Source organism: Perca flavescens, chromosome 3, assembly GCF_004354835.1.
Source record: "Perca flavescens isolate YP-PL-M2 chromosome 3, PFLA_1.0, whole genome shotgun sequence".
Classification (NCBI taxonomy): Eukaryota; Metazoa; Chordata; class Actinopteri; order Perciformes; family Percidae; genus Perca; species Perca flavescens.
The window spans coordinates 17,813,487-17,830,843 of NC_041333.1; the positions used below are offsets into that span (position 1 = coordinate 17,813,487).

The following is a 17,357-nucleotide window of genomic DNA, read 5'->3' on the forward strand; positions in this document are numbered from 1 at the left end:
AATGTTTTAGTAGTTACTGCTCTATGTGCATACTTGTTTGTTTTAAGATTTGAGTGCACAATAAAAATGCTAACTGCTAAGGTGAACACTGGGTGTGTCTTCCCAATGCAAAGTGTTGTCTTTGTCTGAAACACAGTGGTGGTGAAACGTGCACGCTTGGCAGCGTGTGGCCTTTGTTTCAGTGAGTTGGGACAGGTGCTTGGCACTGATGTGTGTAATGCCACTACACAGTAACTGTCTGTCTGTACATTTGTGTATTTAATTTGTTGTTCTGGTCAAATCTTGCTCATGCTATAAATCCTAGACAAAAAAGATCAGAGCATGAAATTCATTCTGCAGCTGTTTACAGTAAAGTGCTTCTGTGTTATCAATGATGTATGAAGTCAAGCCTTTGTGGACATAGAAAAACATGGCATTCTATGGCACAGTACATCTGGTATTTGCAAATGTCATTGACGCCCATTTCTATTTTGGTTCACTATGAGAGACCCATCCTAAAATATGACTTTCTATTTTCTGTAAACATACCTGATGTCTATGTGAAACAAAGGTCTGTCTGTGAGAGCACAGCTCTTGACTTTGACTATCTGAAAACCCAACTTATCACTACTGTTATGATACTGTAGGAAAGGTCTGTGTGTGTGTGTAGTATTGCATGGAGCCATGAGTAAATGTAGCAATGTCAGATGTAATGTGATTGCAGGAGAAAGTTTGGTGTGGGGGGTGTGTGTGTGTGTGTGTGTGTGTGTGTGTGTGGGTTGTTTGATATTAAGGATTAAACTTGTTGATACATTTAGACATGATTCACATGGACAGTTTTATGATACAGTATAGTTGTTGAGGTTTTAAGATTGTGCTCAGAGAGTGGTGTGCTGCATAGGTTTCCCTGCTGGTCTAGGATTGGATTTTACCTAGTTTCGCATTGCCAGACCTACCTCCACAGCGCTGCGGAGGAGGGTCTGGCTAGTCCACACAGCATTCCGGGATGGGAGAAAAATGTACTCTGGTGTATTGACATTTCTTTAAACCAATCACAATCGTCTCGGTCACAATTGCTCTGCGCCCGATGGCGCAACGGTGTCTCTGCCGGGAAAGGCTTGGGAAGGAACTTGTTTTGGGGAAACGTTCAAAGGTTGTTTCAGTCGTGCAACAGAAAATTCAGATTGCACAGATAGTCTAGCTAGCTGTCTCAATTTACCTAATAACTCGTTGTTTGTAAGTAATTTATCTGTTCTTTATTTGTGAACTTTGCCAGTAAAGGAATTAGTAATAATAAAACCCTAAAATCTTTGGCGTAATTTAGCATTAGGCCATTAGATTAAGACTCATACTCATTTCACACCTCTGCTGTTCTCTGCTTTCAGTCTAACTGGACATGCTGCCTTTTTGGTTCATCTCTCAGTACAAACCGAGATTAATCAGGGGACAAAATGTGTTGCATCTTTCTGTGTTGTCACAGCAGGGAGTCTTAGTGAGTAAACTAGTTGGTAGTGATGGACTTGGGAGTAAAGTAAGGGAAGCTTTTAGCGGTTAGCCTAGCAGCCAAATTGCTATCAGTGCTGGCAATGGAAAACACATTTCACTCTTCAGAGGTTGCGGGTGTTTCAGCTTCAATTACATTTGCCTTAACTTGTAGCTTGGGGCTCTATGTGCAGATATACACACACACACACACACACACACACACACACACACACACACACACACACACACACACACACACACACACACACACACACACACACACACACACACACACACACACAGCACACACAAATAGCAGAGCATCATGGTTATTTATGTGACAATGAGCAGCCTATTTATGTAGTCCTCACACTATTAGATTATGGTGATTAGCATGATGCAATCCACTAGCGTTTTTGCCCTACAGTGTACAACAAGCACTTGCTGTTTATGCACACAGAGATAAATGAGCTCAGATATGCACTAAGATATGGCAAGTCAAGTGTATAGAGAGGATTAAGCTAAACAGTGCTGTTTTCTGTTTTAACCATCTTTATTTTCGCCGTCACAATAATCTGAGTTTAAACCTGTCTAATTGACTATTATCTAGTTTTTTTTTTTATTCAGGAGTTTGTGTAAGGAAGCAGTTAAGCGTGCATGGGTCATTGCTTAAGTTCAGTGTAGTGTGTGTGTTGTGTGCTGTCATGGCTGTTTCCTGATGGATATCTGGATTGAAGCCAGTTCCGGAGAGTTGCATTTATAAAGTGATGACTGGAGCTAAGTGGTAAACCAGAATTTCAAACACTTAATCCATTGTGTTTCCCAGTGCATCATCATCTATATTTATTTTTTATTTCTCTGTATATTTTTTGTGTAAACATCCACCACATTATTAAATTCAGTGTCCAAAATAGTATTAACCCTGGCTCAACAAAGCGGGTACTCCCTTTCCCTTTGCATGTGTCATTATTTTAAACCTATGCATGCAACTTCATTTCATATGCTTCCTTGCTAACCGATTATCAAGAGTGCACCGAAATGTGACGCTTAACAATTCCCACCACTAACTCATTTTTTAAACTGGGTGACCGGATTGGGAATTAGTTTGCTTTGGGGTGAAATACTGGTAGTTTATGTTTTATCTTTTTAATTTGCATCCGCCATTTGCAATATTTCCATTCGGTTGGAATAACTGCTGTAGGCTACTATGAGCAGATCAAAACCTGTGATGGCAGACACAGTTTGAATGCTTTGCATATGACTGGACCGGCACAGTTAAAAACTGTGCTGATGTGTTGGAAGTCATATTGTGTTACCTGTAGTAAATGCCCTTTCACATGAACGTCTTGATCTAATCAGAGTACTAACTGTTCATCTCTTACCATTCCTATTTGCAATATTTAAAGCTGATCCACTGACAAAATAAGTGATGAAAAATGTCCATATGTTTTTGAAAACATCACGTTGATAGTCTCCTAAATGGAGTTGTTCAGACCTGTTATGCAATTTATTGCAATCAATTTAGTGACTTCCAAAAAATCCTCAGATTACATTAAAATGGATTCCATAGGGCCGTAGTCATTTAAAAGCAAAACAAACATGGGTATGTAAGTATTATGCTAAACTCTCTAAGTGTACTTACACCTGATCTAGCTTATTTCATCTAATAAAATGTTGAAAGTAACTTTTGGTAGATTTATTGCATGGCTCAGTTCGTGTTTGATCTGCATTTCCCTTTTAGCCTTAAGAAGAAAAGATAATACAGCTGCATGATGATATTACAGCTACTTGTGAATCTGCCAATCCAGACAGGCTCTCATTCTGTAAGGTTAACCCTTGCTTGCTGTGCTGTGGTGTGTTAGGGCAGTGCGGTGCTAGCTGAGCTACTTTATCACAGCCAGCAGGAAACAGGAAGGGAGCAGCCAGCTGCAAGGTCAGAGGTCAATCTATAGCGTGAGGGGGATGGTGGACAAAAAAAGTAGTGTTCAGAAAAAAGGGTTTGGCTTGTTGTCGTGGTTAAGAATGACTGGGAGACGGAAAAAGAAAATACTATAGACATGACAATCCAGAGTAGGTCAGCAAACCATTCTCTGCATGGCTGTATCCCACTGACTCTGCATTGTCTGTATTGGTACAGCAGCTTAAAGAGCTGCAACAGTTGTAAGAGTGCTGGCTACTGCACACACACACACACACACACACACACACACACACACACACACACACACACACACACACACACACACACACACACACACACACACACACAAGCTGGTATTGAAAGCTGGAGAGAGACACAGACTGAAAGAGACGGAGAGATGCTAAAACAGATATTGGCCTGTCCTGCTACACATATGAGATTAGATTTGAACCTGTATTTTAGAGTTTCAAAATAATATTCAGCCTGCCTTTTGAAAGCTCTCTCTATGACCAAAACACAACAAAGTCTCATTCACTGTGCAAATCTCGTGCCAGAGACAGCTGTGCCACCCTGTGAGCTTGATGCCAGTCAGACCCGTGTTTGCTTTCACATTTATTCTTTCTCTGTCTCTTGACTCACACATACAATATGGATGTTTGCTGTTACATAGTTTATGTGGACTCACTGTATATATGTAGAAAAAGCCTAGACTGGTGTTTTCCGAAAACTATTGACCCAAGGCTTGTGACCCCCGGACGTTGTTTTAACACAATCTAAAGTGCAAATATCCCATGTTTGGGGATTGCAGGTATGGTAGGTTTACTGTCTGTCTTTTGCAAAAACAGCTCCTCTTGCAAGTTTATAATGGTGGTTATTTGTTTTAGTTTTTCTTGCTTTACAAGAAAACCTTTTGTCTCATTCAGTTTCTATTTTCTCAATCAGCTCTTATGTCCCACGTACATGAACATACAATTTACTGTTAATCGTTTCAGACATGTTTCAGGAATCGTTCATTAGTTCCCACCTTTTCCATTGTGATAATATGCTGCTTTTCTCCATTTTACATAATTGGAAACTGAATACTGTATTTTTGGGTTTTGGACTGCTGGTCGTAACAAAACATTTGAAGACATCATCTTGTGTTCTGAGACATTGTGATTGAAATTTTTTTCACAATTATTTTTGACATTTTGTACCTTTTTTTTTTTTTTTTTTTTTTTTAAACAATCAATTATATAATCTGCAGATTATTCTATAATGAAAATAATTGTTGGTTGCAGCACTAATTGCAGTTTTGTTTTAATACATGGTTAACTCATTTTGTAAAAACTGTTGCTGGAACACAGGGGAGATAGAAAGGCTTTTTTAGAAGCCATTACTACGCTGTGGCAGTGGCTATAGCCAGATAAATAGCAGCTCACAGATTTGTGTTTTGCTCTGTTAAAGTGCTCATATTATGCTTTTTGGCTTTTCCCTTTTCCTTTTATTGTGTTGTATATCTTTTTGTGCACGTTATAGGTTTACAAAGTGAAAAAGCCCAAAGTCCACCCCATAGGGACATACCATCTTCTAGAGAAAACATTGTTCACAATCTGCTCCAAACAGCTCTATTGTAGTTAAGCCTTTACTTCCATGACGAATGTGCGTCACTTTGTAACCCAAATTATAATGCTCGCTTAGCTGCTAGCATGGCACGCCCTCATACTCTGCAACTGACAAGCTAGCAATACTTACTGCGCATGTGCGACTCCCAACAAAGATGGTACAGAAGTGAGATGCCTCACTCTGTAGCTAAAACAGAGAGCTCAACACACAGGGTGAAAAGAGGAACTGCAGCAATGTGCAGTACAACAAATAGATGGTGTTTTCTGAAAATTAAACCACATAAACCTATTCCGGTACAACCCCTAAATACAATTATGAACCTGAAAATGAGCATAATGGCCCTCATTTATCAACCTAATGTAGAAACCAGCGCAGATATGAGCGCAGAAATCATCTTACGACAGGCTTCACGTGTGATTCATGAAACGTTCATATCACACCAATCAGAGCGTAAGAATTAAGACATGGATACCCGACCCGAGGCCGACTGGTCTCGACGGTACCCGACGGGCCGGACCGGGTTCGGACCGATATTTAGTAATGATGGTCGGGGTCGGGTCGGGCTCTGTCACATCAGCGCGATAAAGCATTTGTTGTAAAATGGTGCTGTGGCTCCTTTTTTAAGAGCGCTCACTGCGTGGGTTTGTGTGTGTGTGTGTGGTAGGCTAAGTGTGCAGAAGAGAGATAGAGAAAGAGGAAGCAGACGTGTTGTAGATGCAACCGGAGCAGAGTTAGTGGTTATTCGTGTTATAACGTGGGCCCTGGAGGTAACAAGTCTCCCCTGGTTTTCTGATCACAGTCGGAAACGAAGCGATCAGGAGAGGTTAACACATTGAACATTTTAACAGCTGATTAACGTGCGCTTATTGCCCTGTGTGCGCTGATGCGCTCATCTGTTGACATTTCCAAATGCTTAACCTACAGTTGCTTAATAAAAGTGAGCTTTCCACACAAACAAACGTAGCCTATATGTGTCATTAGTATGAGGGGAAAACAATTAGATTTTAACTGTGTCGGGCTCGGGCCGGGCTCGGACACCAATTTCTTAATGCCTGTCGGGCTTGGGCCGGGCTTGGGCCGGGTTTGGACACGGTTCTGTCGGACGCGGGCCGGCCTCGGACAGAAAAATTCGGCCCGATCCGGACTCTAGTAAGAATGGTCGTACATTGATAAATGCAGCGGCTGGAACCAATATACACTTCTTTTTTTTTTTTTTTTATGTTGCTTGAAATGGTCTTTACACTCCGACAGCAAATAACTTACAGGCTCTGAAAAAGGAGCAAAAAAGATCAGTCATCTGTAGCTGCTGTAATACTGTAAAAACACCCACCACTCACTGCCTTGCGGTCCGCTTGGAAAGAACCAATGAAATTCCTCCTTGCCCCGCTGCTCGTACTTTACCCCTCCTATGTATGAGCCTGAGCTCAATTCGCGTCATCCCCATATTGCTAACAGTAGTCATGTTTGTTTTTAAACATTCAGTATGATAATATTAGGTGTGAATGAAACATGAAGTAAAATTGCTTTCTCCACTCTGCTCTGAAGCAGCAACGCTGCGGTGCTCGTGCACGTCTGTGTGGATCGGAGCCCAGAGGAGATGCTACTTTCTAATCTTGCTAGCTTTTCAAAATTACCAACCCTGCCTTTAATCAGGGCATCCCCACTACTCATACAAGCCCATATCATTAGCATATGTGGGTGAATTAGAAATTAAATGTAATGGTGGGCTTGAAAAGGATGAATTTATAAGCTTGAAGTCTTAAGTAGCCTCCATGAATGTTTAAAGTTCAAAGATGAGAGGAGTGGATAAGTGGATTCATAAGATGGTAAAATAACCTAGATGTGGAAATGAAAGCTTTCAGTGAGGAGATATTAATTCCACGAGAGAGAGAGAGAGAGAGGATACCTGTGTTCATATGATTACCTTGAAGATGAATATAAAGCAGGAGAGGGTTGTTGTAACTTTGATAAAAGCACAGGGTAAAGAGAGGTTGGCTAAGTAGGCCAGTAGGCCTAAAAAGCAGATGAAACAGGAGGACCTCCTGCTGAGGTGATAGCTGCTTAAAAAAACACACAGACATGCAGTGTCCCAAACGCTCTGTGATGACACTGGAAAGGGAAGACCTTCATGACTACTGTCGTGTTCCTACGCAAGCTCCTCAGGGAAATACCAAGAGTGTTTGAAGGGCGCATTTTCCACATTGAATCACTGATTAGGATAGCCCTGCATCTGGCTCCAAGTCTTTTGCTGTAGATTTCAAGTGGGCAAAGCAGTTCAAAAGATTAAACATCCAGCTACAAGAGTGTTCACTGTTTGAGGATAATTTACTGCTGAGAGGGTGTAAATACAAGGCTTTTATTGCAGTTTGCGAGCATTGCATTTTCTCATTCAGATTCTTTTCTGCTCCCTCTAAGGTAAACTATCACCCTAACAAGCACTGGTCTATTTTTGGCAGGTTCTCAACGTACACTAATATTATTCATCCATCTTCAGTCACTGTCCTGTCTCATTTACTCTTTCCACTCCCCCCTCGCTCCACTCATAGGGTGCATAGTGTAGTGTAGGGCAGCTGCAGTGTAGCCACGCTTTCATTGCTGTCTCTCTTGTGCATGTCAATTCACCCTGCACGACAGCCAAGCACAATCTCCCTCTGTGCTGCCTCATAAATCATGTCTTTCTCAGCATAACACTTCTAATGCTGTGATGGGGTTCAGGGGTATGGTGACATTGTGCGGCTCAGTTCTCTCGTTTCTCCTGTCTTCCTCAGTTATATTCTTCTCATCTTACTTATGGTCATCTTTTTTTCTCTCCTACTCTTCAGTCTTTTTCTCTCCTCTTTGCTTGTTGACCAGCCTTTTTCACCTGCGATCAGAGCTGTGAACTAGGATATCCTGGCTGCTACATCTCAGTCACTCTGTGATCGTATGTGTGTGTCTGTGAAGACGGCTGTGTTGTCTCTCTGGACCGGTGACTATTTCTGTAATGTGGAAGCAGCTAGGGACAATCCTCAGTGGGAGAAATCACCAAGCAGAAACCTTACTGCATATTTTAGAAACTATAATGTGTTATTCTTTTGGTAGTGTACAGTTTACATTTTAATCATGTTTTTTTTTTTTTTTTTTAAGAGCTAAGCATTCATTCACATGGCCTCCTCACGTGTGTCAGGACTAAATTGAAGAGTCACTGAGTTTGCCCTGTGGAAAAACAAATGTAGCGTTACTGTTAAGCTTGTCATGCATTTTTCTTTTCTGGGAAGTTGAAACCCAATCCCAATTTCCCACACCAAGGCTAGGCTAATACCATCCAGAAGATCTACATCTACAACCACCACCCATCCATTTTATTCTACACATTTTCAGTGCTTATTTCTATGTCCCATATTTTGTGATATAAAACAAAAATTGAAAACGGGTCAATTTGAGCCGAAGTCAACATAAGGGTTAAGCCTTTTGGTCAACTATTCAGAGAAGCTAGCTGAGTGGATAGCAACGCACTGTCCTCCACACAGACGCAGTTGAATGTCTTCCCAAAGCTACCAATGGACCATGAGAAAAGAGATTTAGCTTCACTTATCTTCAACAAACACCCCTAAAACAAAGGTATAATGTGGGTGTATTTATTGGCATCTTAAAGCTATAGTGCATTGTTTCTGTCTGAGCCCATGAGGAATTCTAAGTAATGACAACAAAACTGTTAGTGCGTCCACATGATACAAGCCTTCCATGACCATGCATGCGGCCCCACCCCTCCTCCACACAGTTGCTAGTAGCCAAGGAGGACAAGGAGGATTAAAAAAACATGGATTCTTCAGAAGAGGTAATTATCTTCACTCGAGTTTCTGCGCGCAAAAGTCGCCGGCCGACACAATCTTAACATAGCCATACTGAGAAATACAGAGAGTTGTGTGGAGCTGATAGTCTTAATTAGCTTTGTAGCAACTCATTTGGCAATGGCTTGAATGTAACGGACGTTCATTAATATCACAAAGTTATGCACTGAAGCTGTAACTGTTTTTATTTGAAAGGATCTCATCATCACCTCTTTTTCACTTTGAGCAAGTGTAAAAGTAAAAAGAAATCTAAATACATAAAATTAATACATATTTGAGTGCAAGAAGTTTTAGAAAGTAGATTTTGCATTATTTTCAGGCTAATCGCATCGCTGCATTTTTTTATTTGCATTGCCATAGATGACTTAGCCAAAGGAAATGCTAGATTATTATTTATAGTTGACTGAGGAAATTATGTTTAATGCACATTTGAATATTTTTTTCTATTTCACTTACTTTTTGTCAGTATTTCATCTACAAGAGAACAAGTTGGTTCCTCCTTCTCATCATGTAAACTAAGCAATGTTAGCAGAACTCCTTATGTTGTCACTTTCCCCTGCATTTGCAAACTTATGGCTTATAGCACTAATGGCAGACTTATAACAACATAACAATTAATAATTCATTATTAAGTATAATTCTTGGGGCAAAATGCACATTTTAAACTACCATTTGCTACAAGTTAAATCTATAGTATTTACTTTATGCTTTTTTCTTGTGTGGCTACTTGGTGACACCTGGTGCATGTATAATTCCAAAGAACTGCATTGTTTTTTTTCTTTTTTTTTCTTTGTCGTTTTTTTTTTCTACAAATGCCAACCTTGGTAGGTAATGAGGAAAAAATCTCTGGCAAGCAACAAAAAAATAGTTTTCAGTGAACGTCATTAATAACTCTTAACACTTTGCAGCTAAACATTCTTAAACATGATCAGGATTGACCATCAGTGCAATAAGTAAAGACGGGAAATCTCACACTCTCCCCTCTATTGACTTCTACAGGCGGAACCTCACCAAGCTTTCGTTGATCTTCAGCCACATGCTGGCTGAGCTGAAGGCCATCTTCCCCAATGGTCTGTTTCAGGGTGACAACTTCCGCATCACCAAGGCAGACGCTGCAGAGTTCTGGAGGCATGCCTTCGGGGACAAGTGAGCCCAATTCTATATTACTTTTCATCCATTGAACATTATATTGCCCCAGTGTTTCCAAACTTGCATCCTGGAACCCCATGGGGTCACTAACAGGGTTTTCCCCCAAAATTTGTTTGTTGAGAAGTTACTACAGAAAGAATATATAAGTGATATCTGAGAGCAATGGTTTCAGTGTCCTTGCTCTTCTTTCACAGACAATGAATATCTTCTCTGGGACAGACAAATGTTGGGTTATTGAATACAGAGCTCTGTTAACTTGAACATGTCTTTTTGGGTGGTCCTTGACATGTAAACATGGGAACCCAAGTTCTATATGATCACACACATTTGAATTAATCAATCCCCAAGTGCACACAGTTAAATTAGATTTTCAGCAAATGTAGTCATAAGAAAATAATTCAGCAACATGGAACTACAAGAACAGATAGCTGTGTGGTTTATGTATATCTTACAAATTCAGCAGGAACTGATCAACGACATGGGACCATTTGGGAAAGAAAAGTACTATATTTTGCAAATATTGCCCTAAGTGCATTGAAATGTATCTGTTTGCATATCTGGTAGCTGTCTCTTTAAAAGATTGCATCACGTCAGCATGTATGACCAATGCACTGAAAAAGCACTTACACAAAATAGCATTCACTTGTGAATTAGGGCTGGTCGATTATGTAAAAAATCATTATCACGATTATTTTGATCAATATTGAAATTATGATTATTTAAATATTACTCATTGACTTTTCACGTTTTTTCTTATTCAGAACACAAGACAAAATAAAGGTTTACTTGCAAACATAAAGTGCAAACTAGTCGTTCTCGATTACTCTGTTTTTGTGATCGTTAGGAGCCAAAATTGTAATCACGATTAAGAATCTGATTAATTGCACAGCCCTATTATGAATTATTAGAATTTAGTGATTCACTGGAAATGCAGTTCATATCTGTATTTAGACATTTTGGTGGTGTATTAGATGCCGGCACCAGTGAATTAAGTGCTCATGATGCGCTGAAGGAGCATGCAACAGACCAAGTTACCCAAAGTTCTAATCAATGTCACTGCACCTATGGTATGCTGCCTGCTGCTAAGGCAGCCTGCAGGTAGTTTACATTCAAGAGTCATGATGTTTTGATGTTCTATTTCAGTTTTTGAAAGGGAATGTCGTCATGTGTTTAGTTTTTTTTGTGTTACAGGACCATTGTGCCTTGGAAGATGTTCCGTCAGTCTCTCCATGAGTTTCATCCCATCAGCTCCGGACTGGAGGCCATGGCCCTCAAGTCCACCATAGACCTCACGTGCAACGACTATATCGCTGTCTTTGAGTTTGACATCTTCACCAGGCTATTCCAGGTAGTGAACACACACACACACACACACACACACACACACACACACACACACACACACACACACACACACACACACACACACACACACACACTTTGCACCGTTCTCCTTGTTGTCAGTTAATCAGAGGTGAAATGTACAAAGTAAGAGGGTGATAGAGAAGACAGAGAGTAATTCATAGCAGTCTGTTAGCCTTGGTGTTGGAAACAAATTTCATTTGAGCAGCACATAATGAACTTAAGCAAATCTGCCACTTATTTTTGGCTAACTCTATCAACTGTCAGACGGGACTGAAGTTGAAAGTTTCCTGCGCTCTGCTCAACCAGTACAGATAGAAATGTTTACCAATGATTTTGTCCTCTTCATTGGATGTCTGATGTTGCTTTATAAGGCCCAGGCAGGTCTGTGTTCTTTCCAGATAGAGAGCCGGACTAAAATCATTCTTAAGGACAGCAATCATTAAATGCGTTATCATGTTGTTATTATTCCAAGATTGTACTTTGTTACTGCTAGATGAATAATAAACAACAATGATGACAATTTGTCAAATAATTCCCTTTGTAATTGATAGACCACACTAGGGCTGGGCGATATGGTTGAAAACTGTATCACGAAGTTTTTTATATCGGTCGATATCGATAATTATTGATATTTTTTTTATGACCTATTTAAAATAAGGACCAGGAGAAAAATATATTAAATTTAAACATTTTTATTTTAAACTTAACCCTGCTCTGATTATAATCCCCTCAGTTATAAAAGCAGAAATATCAACACAACCATGGAAAACACTCAAATAATTAAAATGTAAACAGGTCTAAAATCACAATGAACACTTAACAATTATCTCTTAACATTAAGGTGCAAAATTAAAGAATAAGTAAGAAATGCTTAATAAAGTGTCATAAAATAGTGCAAAGTGTTAGCTAAATATAAGAAACCTGAGAAGGAACTATTTTCTGCAGGTTTAGTGCTAGGTTGGTAACCTGGCTTCTGGACAGTGCTCAGCATGTCTGCCTCCGTTATTTCTTTGTAGCGTTTAGTAAGGAGCTGATGCAGAGTACCTCTCCATGGTGGTCTGCTGCTTGTGCCGTGTTGCAGCTGCAGATGTTGTTGGACGTTGATGGTGAATACGGCTGTGCTCGAAAGTGTGAGCGCGGCTAAAGTGGTAAAACAAGTTTGTGGTCGTACCAGTGTTGGTGGGGACGACGGTCTGACGACATTGGTCTGACTACAGTCAGACTTATAAAATCCCCAAAACTGCCATACTGACTTTTCCTGTTTTATCAACGATTTCCTCGCTGTTATTGAAGAACACGAGACAGCGATGTGGTGCAACCAAACATGATACTGTTACATGATTGGCTGTTAGAGTGTCACTCCCCACGTTGCTAGGTTGCCAGAGAGTGAGGGCCTTTGTTCATGCAACCAAACTTGAACGTTTTATCGACCGCATTTTCTATTGATATTGATTATGTATCTATCGCGATACATATCATTATCGTTTTATCGCCCAGCCCTAGACCACACTACTAACATACAGCTCATACGTAGGCATAAAATAAAAAAGCAAAGGATAGAGGAAGGGGGGAGGGCAGAGGGTGGGTTTATCAGGCATCATCTCCAGAGTTTATCCATAGTATGTAGTGCAAGCATCATAATTAACCCAGTACCATATGTAAACAATTGATGTTTTATACCATCTCATCTGTATACTTAACTTGATGCATTTTAATGTATTAATTAAATGTATTATGTAAAACCTCTTTCGTTATATCTCGTATGCAGTAGTATATGTTTTATTCCCTCAGAGACATTATCCTCTGCTACAGAGCACCGACAGGACTAATGAAGCATAAACAGATTACAGACATTTCCTATGACACACCCTCTAAATGTCCTCAAAGGCAGAATAGGAAGTGAGCCTGTTGTCATTTTGAGCGCTTTCCTTTATATGCACTAGACTGTGGGTGATATGCAATGTTTTTCTTTATTATTACTATCAAAAGCTTTCAAATGTTTTGTGCAGTATCTTTAGGTTGAATGATGGGGTGGTGATTATATACCAATATATTGGAAAAGTTTAGTTGCTCTGTTCAGTTAAGTGTAAAAGAGCAGGTGAAGCACACTTGTTTACGAACCCTGCCAGTCTGCAATGACTTTACACTTAAGAGTACAAGAGAGATGAGATACAATATGTCAAACATGAATCCAGCAAAAGAGACAGTTTTTACTTGTCACTTCCTGTGTGCAAAAAGTATAAATAACCAACATTAGATTTATATTTGGGCAAATACGGTGAAGCTACAGAGGAACAGGAGGATTTAGCCTAATAAAAAAAGAGTTGAGTGTGTACATAAGTGTGTTGTGCTGATTAAACCGTGCCGTTGACTTTTCGGCTCATTTTTAGTGTTGTACAGTATGTGCTAATTCTACTTCCTTTCACACACGAGACAGACTGGTGAGAGCAATTGCGGAACCACCTACACACTACCATACTCAGTCAGCTAAGGAGTAGTATGAATTATGTTCTATTTTTTTGTGTGTGTGTGCGTGTGCGTAGCCTTGGTCATCGCTGCTGCGCAACTGGAACAGCTTGGCAGTTACTCACCCGGGGTACATGGCCTTCCTCACCTACGATGAGGTCAAAGCGCGGCTGCAGAAGTTCATCCACAAGCCTGGCAGGTGAGACAGAAACACGTATACATGCAGAGAGAGACACAAAAACTTTGTAATACAATCTAAATAAAGATGTGGTGTCATTTGTTGCAGCAGTGTCCAGCATAATTGTACATTTCTGAACACCGTGCATATCTGAATTTTCCCTGCTCTAGCGGTCATCTCCCATTCACTTGAAATAAATAGTTTAATATCCATTAGTTTCTATTAGCATGTTTGGGCAGTGTGAGCCACACACTTTTACTCCCATTGTAACCACGTTCATGTGTTTCCATGGGCAACAGCATGGTTGCGGGTTTACTCAAGCTCTAAGGACCTATTTTCGTCCCTGCTGAGGAGATGGTATATGTTGGTGTGTTTGAGTGTGTAATGTACATAGTCAAATACAAACATAATTTGTACCTAAGTGACCCATGGTATCTCTCTGCACACACACAAACACAAATGGGTAAATTTGTGTGTGTGTGTGTGTGTGTGTGTGTGTGTGTGAATGGCCTGATTGTACACTGAAAGCTGATGTCACGGTTTAGGCTTGGCCTGTGTAGGGCCACGTTGATATCCGAGCAGTTATTGGTCTATGAGAGCACAGCATTTTGACACTCTAAATTACAGTTTACCGTCAGTAGTGTTCTGTTTGTATTACGGGTAAAGCAGTTGTTCCACTTCTAAGCTAAAAGCCGAGGCCATCACCAAGACTACTTTTTTCCACTTGTGCAGTATCACCAAACTAGAATCCTGGAAGTTGTCACTGATGAGGAAATTCTAATACATGCATCTGTGTCGTTAGGAGAGATTAATGTAATTCCCCTTTTCTGGCCTACCTCAGTCACATACCAGTGGTCTCCAGCTTGCCCTGAATGCTGTGGCTAGTGTACAAAGACAGGCTTCTTTGCATGGGTATTCAATACCCCTGATTCTTAATTAGGCAATTTCCTGATACAAAATTCTTAACTTGTACATAGAAACAAGAAGGCAGCAAATGTTGAGTATTGGGAAGAGTGGCTGCATGTCTTTCCAGACTGATGCAGCCTCTTTTAGCCTCTGCTACCTTTCCACTCTAGAATAGGTTAAAGCACAGCTGCTGGTGTCAATGAGACAAACCTGACTGAGCAGTTGATAAAGGCACGCCCACCCATCCCACAGCATCATTATACTTAAAGGTGCCCTTTGGTGTTATCTTAACATAAAAAAGTTATGTTTACATTCAGTGTTACTCACCAAAACACATTCTGTGTATCCTTGAGGTCTAACAAATGTGTTGTTGAATGCATTTCTTTCCTCATAAAACATTTGTAATGCTGATTCTTTAAGTATTTAAAATCCAGCATTGTTTAAACTTTACATCCATGTTAACTAGCTAGCAGTCATCTTCTTCCCTGTCTTTGAAGGCCTATTGCTGCATATCTGAAAGTGGTACTGCCACCTGTTGATCAGTGAAATAGCGTGAAACCATTTTTATGATTGTGTATGCATGTGCATAAGAAAACCGCTCCATAGCGCTTCCAGAGATCAAACACTCCACAGGGATCACCTTTATACACCACACCATGAATTTGCTTGATGTTGACTATCTTTTGTTTTGGCGAGCAGGTGCGTTTTGATGTGCACGGTGTCTTCGCTCAACATGCGTCTTGCATGCTTGAAGAACATGTTTTTTAGTGTGCACAATTTGCGAGACACCCTCCTCTATTTGATCACTTTTTTCAGTTGAACAAAGAGTGACACACAACTCCAGCATGTCTTATTTCTTATGTCTCTTTCTCCTCAGTTACATCTTCCGACTGAGCTGTACACGGCTGGGCCAGTGGGCCATCGGCTATGTGACAGCAGATGGAAACATACTCCAAACCATTCCCCACAATAAACCCCTCTTTCAGGCCCTCATAGATGGCTTCAGGGAAGGATTGTAAGTCCCCTGGCATTTTCTTTGTCACACTTATATCTGTCAAGCTTTTCATCTTAACCTCTGCGCTGTGTATCTGTGGCTAAGTCTTGGTCATTATTTGACTCCGTTTTAATAAATAATCTATAGGTCAAGTTAACTGTTATATGCAGTGTTTTTCTTTTTTGGTGTCATTCCTTTCCTCTTTTCCCACAAAGCATGCATCTTTGTGTAAACTATGCAGCTCTGCTTTGCATCTCACGATTGAATCTGCCTTTCAGCTCTAAACCAATCCAGCCATATCATATTGCCTGTTCCCACCATCCCAGTGTTATCATAACCAGAATAGAACTGGTGATTTCTAATGTGCAGCTAGTCAGTGGTTTAGCTGGCTGGCATTAAAGTCATCTTTTAATGCCAGCGTTTATTCTTTTAATGAAAGCTATGATTGGCCTGCCTCAACCTGTAATCAAATCCTGATTTTAAACTGAGAAAGCCTATACAGTGCATCGCCTGCATCTACAAAACCTTTATCAAATGGTAATTACACACCATCTGACCCATTTGTAAAATAGTCACGTACTCTACATGCATCATCTCGAGTATGATATTAAAACACCGTGCCAGATTGAATGAATGGACTGAACAGATGTTTTCGTTCCCACAGCCTGTCAGGTATACATCCAGTATAATCATACTAACTAATTATGGTGATAACTTTTAAATGAAAATGCCTGTTGAAATACCCGAGGATACTTTAAGGCTCCCCCCTGTACATACCTTCTAATTATATGTGCCTCTTCATCTCCAGCTATTTATTCCCAGATGGCCGGCCCCAAAACCCAGATCTGACAGGACTGTGTGAGCCTTCGCCTCAAGACCACATCAAAGTCACACAGGTCAGAGCAGTGTGCTTCTCAGACGGCATCCTCACTCTTTAATATCTTATGCATTCTTGCTGGTCTTTGGCATTTTATTGTAAATGTCAAATGGCTTTTTTTGGTGCGCGCACACCGTTCATTAAAGATCTCAGTTGAAAAAAAGAATTGATGCAACGGTCTAGTGCATGACCAAAAGGAAGCAGAAGTAGAAGACATGATAGAACACCACACAGGAACTGAGTAAGTCGAGGTTAAGTAGCTGACGAACCAAACGATTTAAACAAATAGCATTTTTTTCTGTCTAACATTTATATTTAATAAGATTGTGTGTGTGTGTGTGTGTGTGTGTGTGTGTGTGTGTGTGTGTGTGTGTGTGTGTGTGTGTGTGTGTGTGTGTGTGTGTGTGTGTGTGTGTGTGTGTGTGTGTGTGTGTGTCAAAAAGAAGGTAAATGCAGTAAAGGCGGCAGTAGCATGAATAATTCATGTAGAACATTATGATATAGATATATTTAAATACCAATAAAATATAGATTTTATTGGTATTTTCGCTTTAGTGTTGAGTCACCTTCTTTAAAGTTCACGAAAGTAAACAGTGTTGTGT

General features: G+C 40.2%; 1 protein-coding gene across 1 annotated transcript in view; it reads left to right on the forward strand.

The window, feature by feature from the left end:
• cbl (Cbl proto-oncogene, E3 ubiquitin protein ligase) overlaps positions 1–17,357 on the forward strand; it is a 39,153-nt gene that overhangs the window by 11,818 nt on the left and 9,978 nt on the right. Inside the window, 5 exon segments of the mRNA XM_028573069.1 lie at positions 9,820–9,966; positions 11,161–11,317; positions 13,878–13,999; positions 15,762–15,899; positions 16,687–16,774. Coding sequence (XP_028428870.1) covers positions 9,820–9,966; positions 11,161–11,317; positions 13,878–13,999; positions 15,762–15,899; positions 16,687–16,774 — 652 coding nt within the window.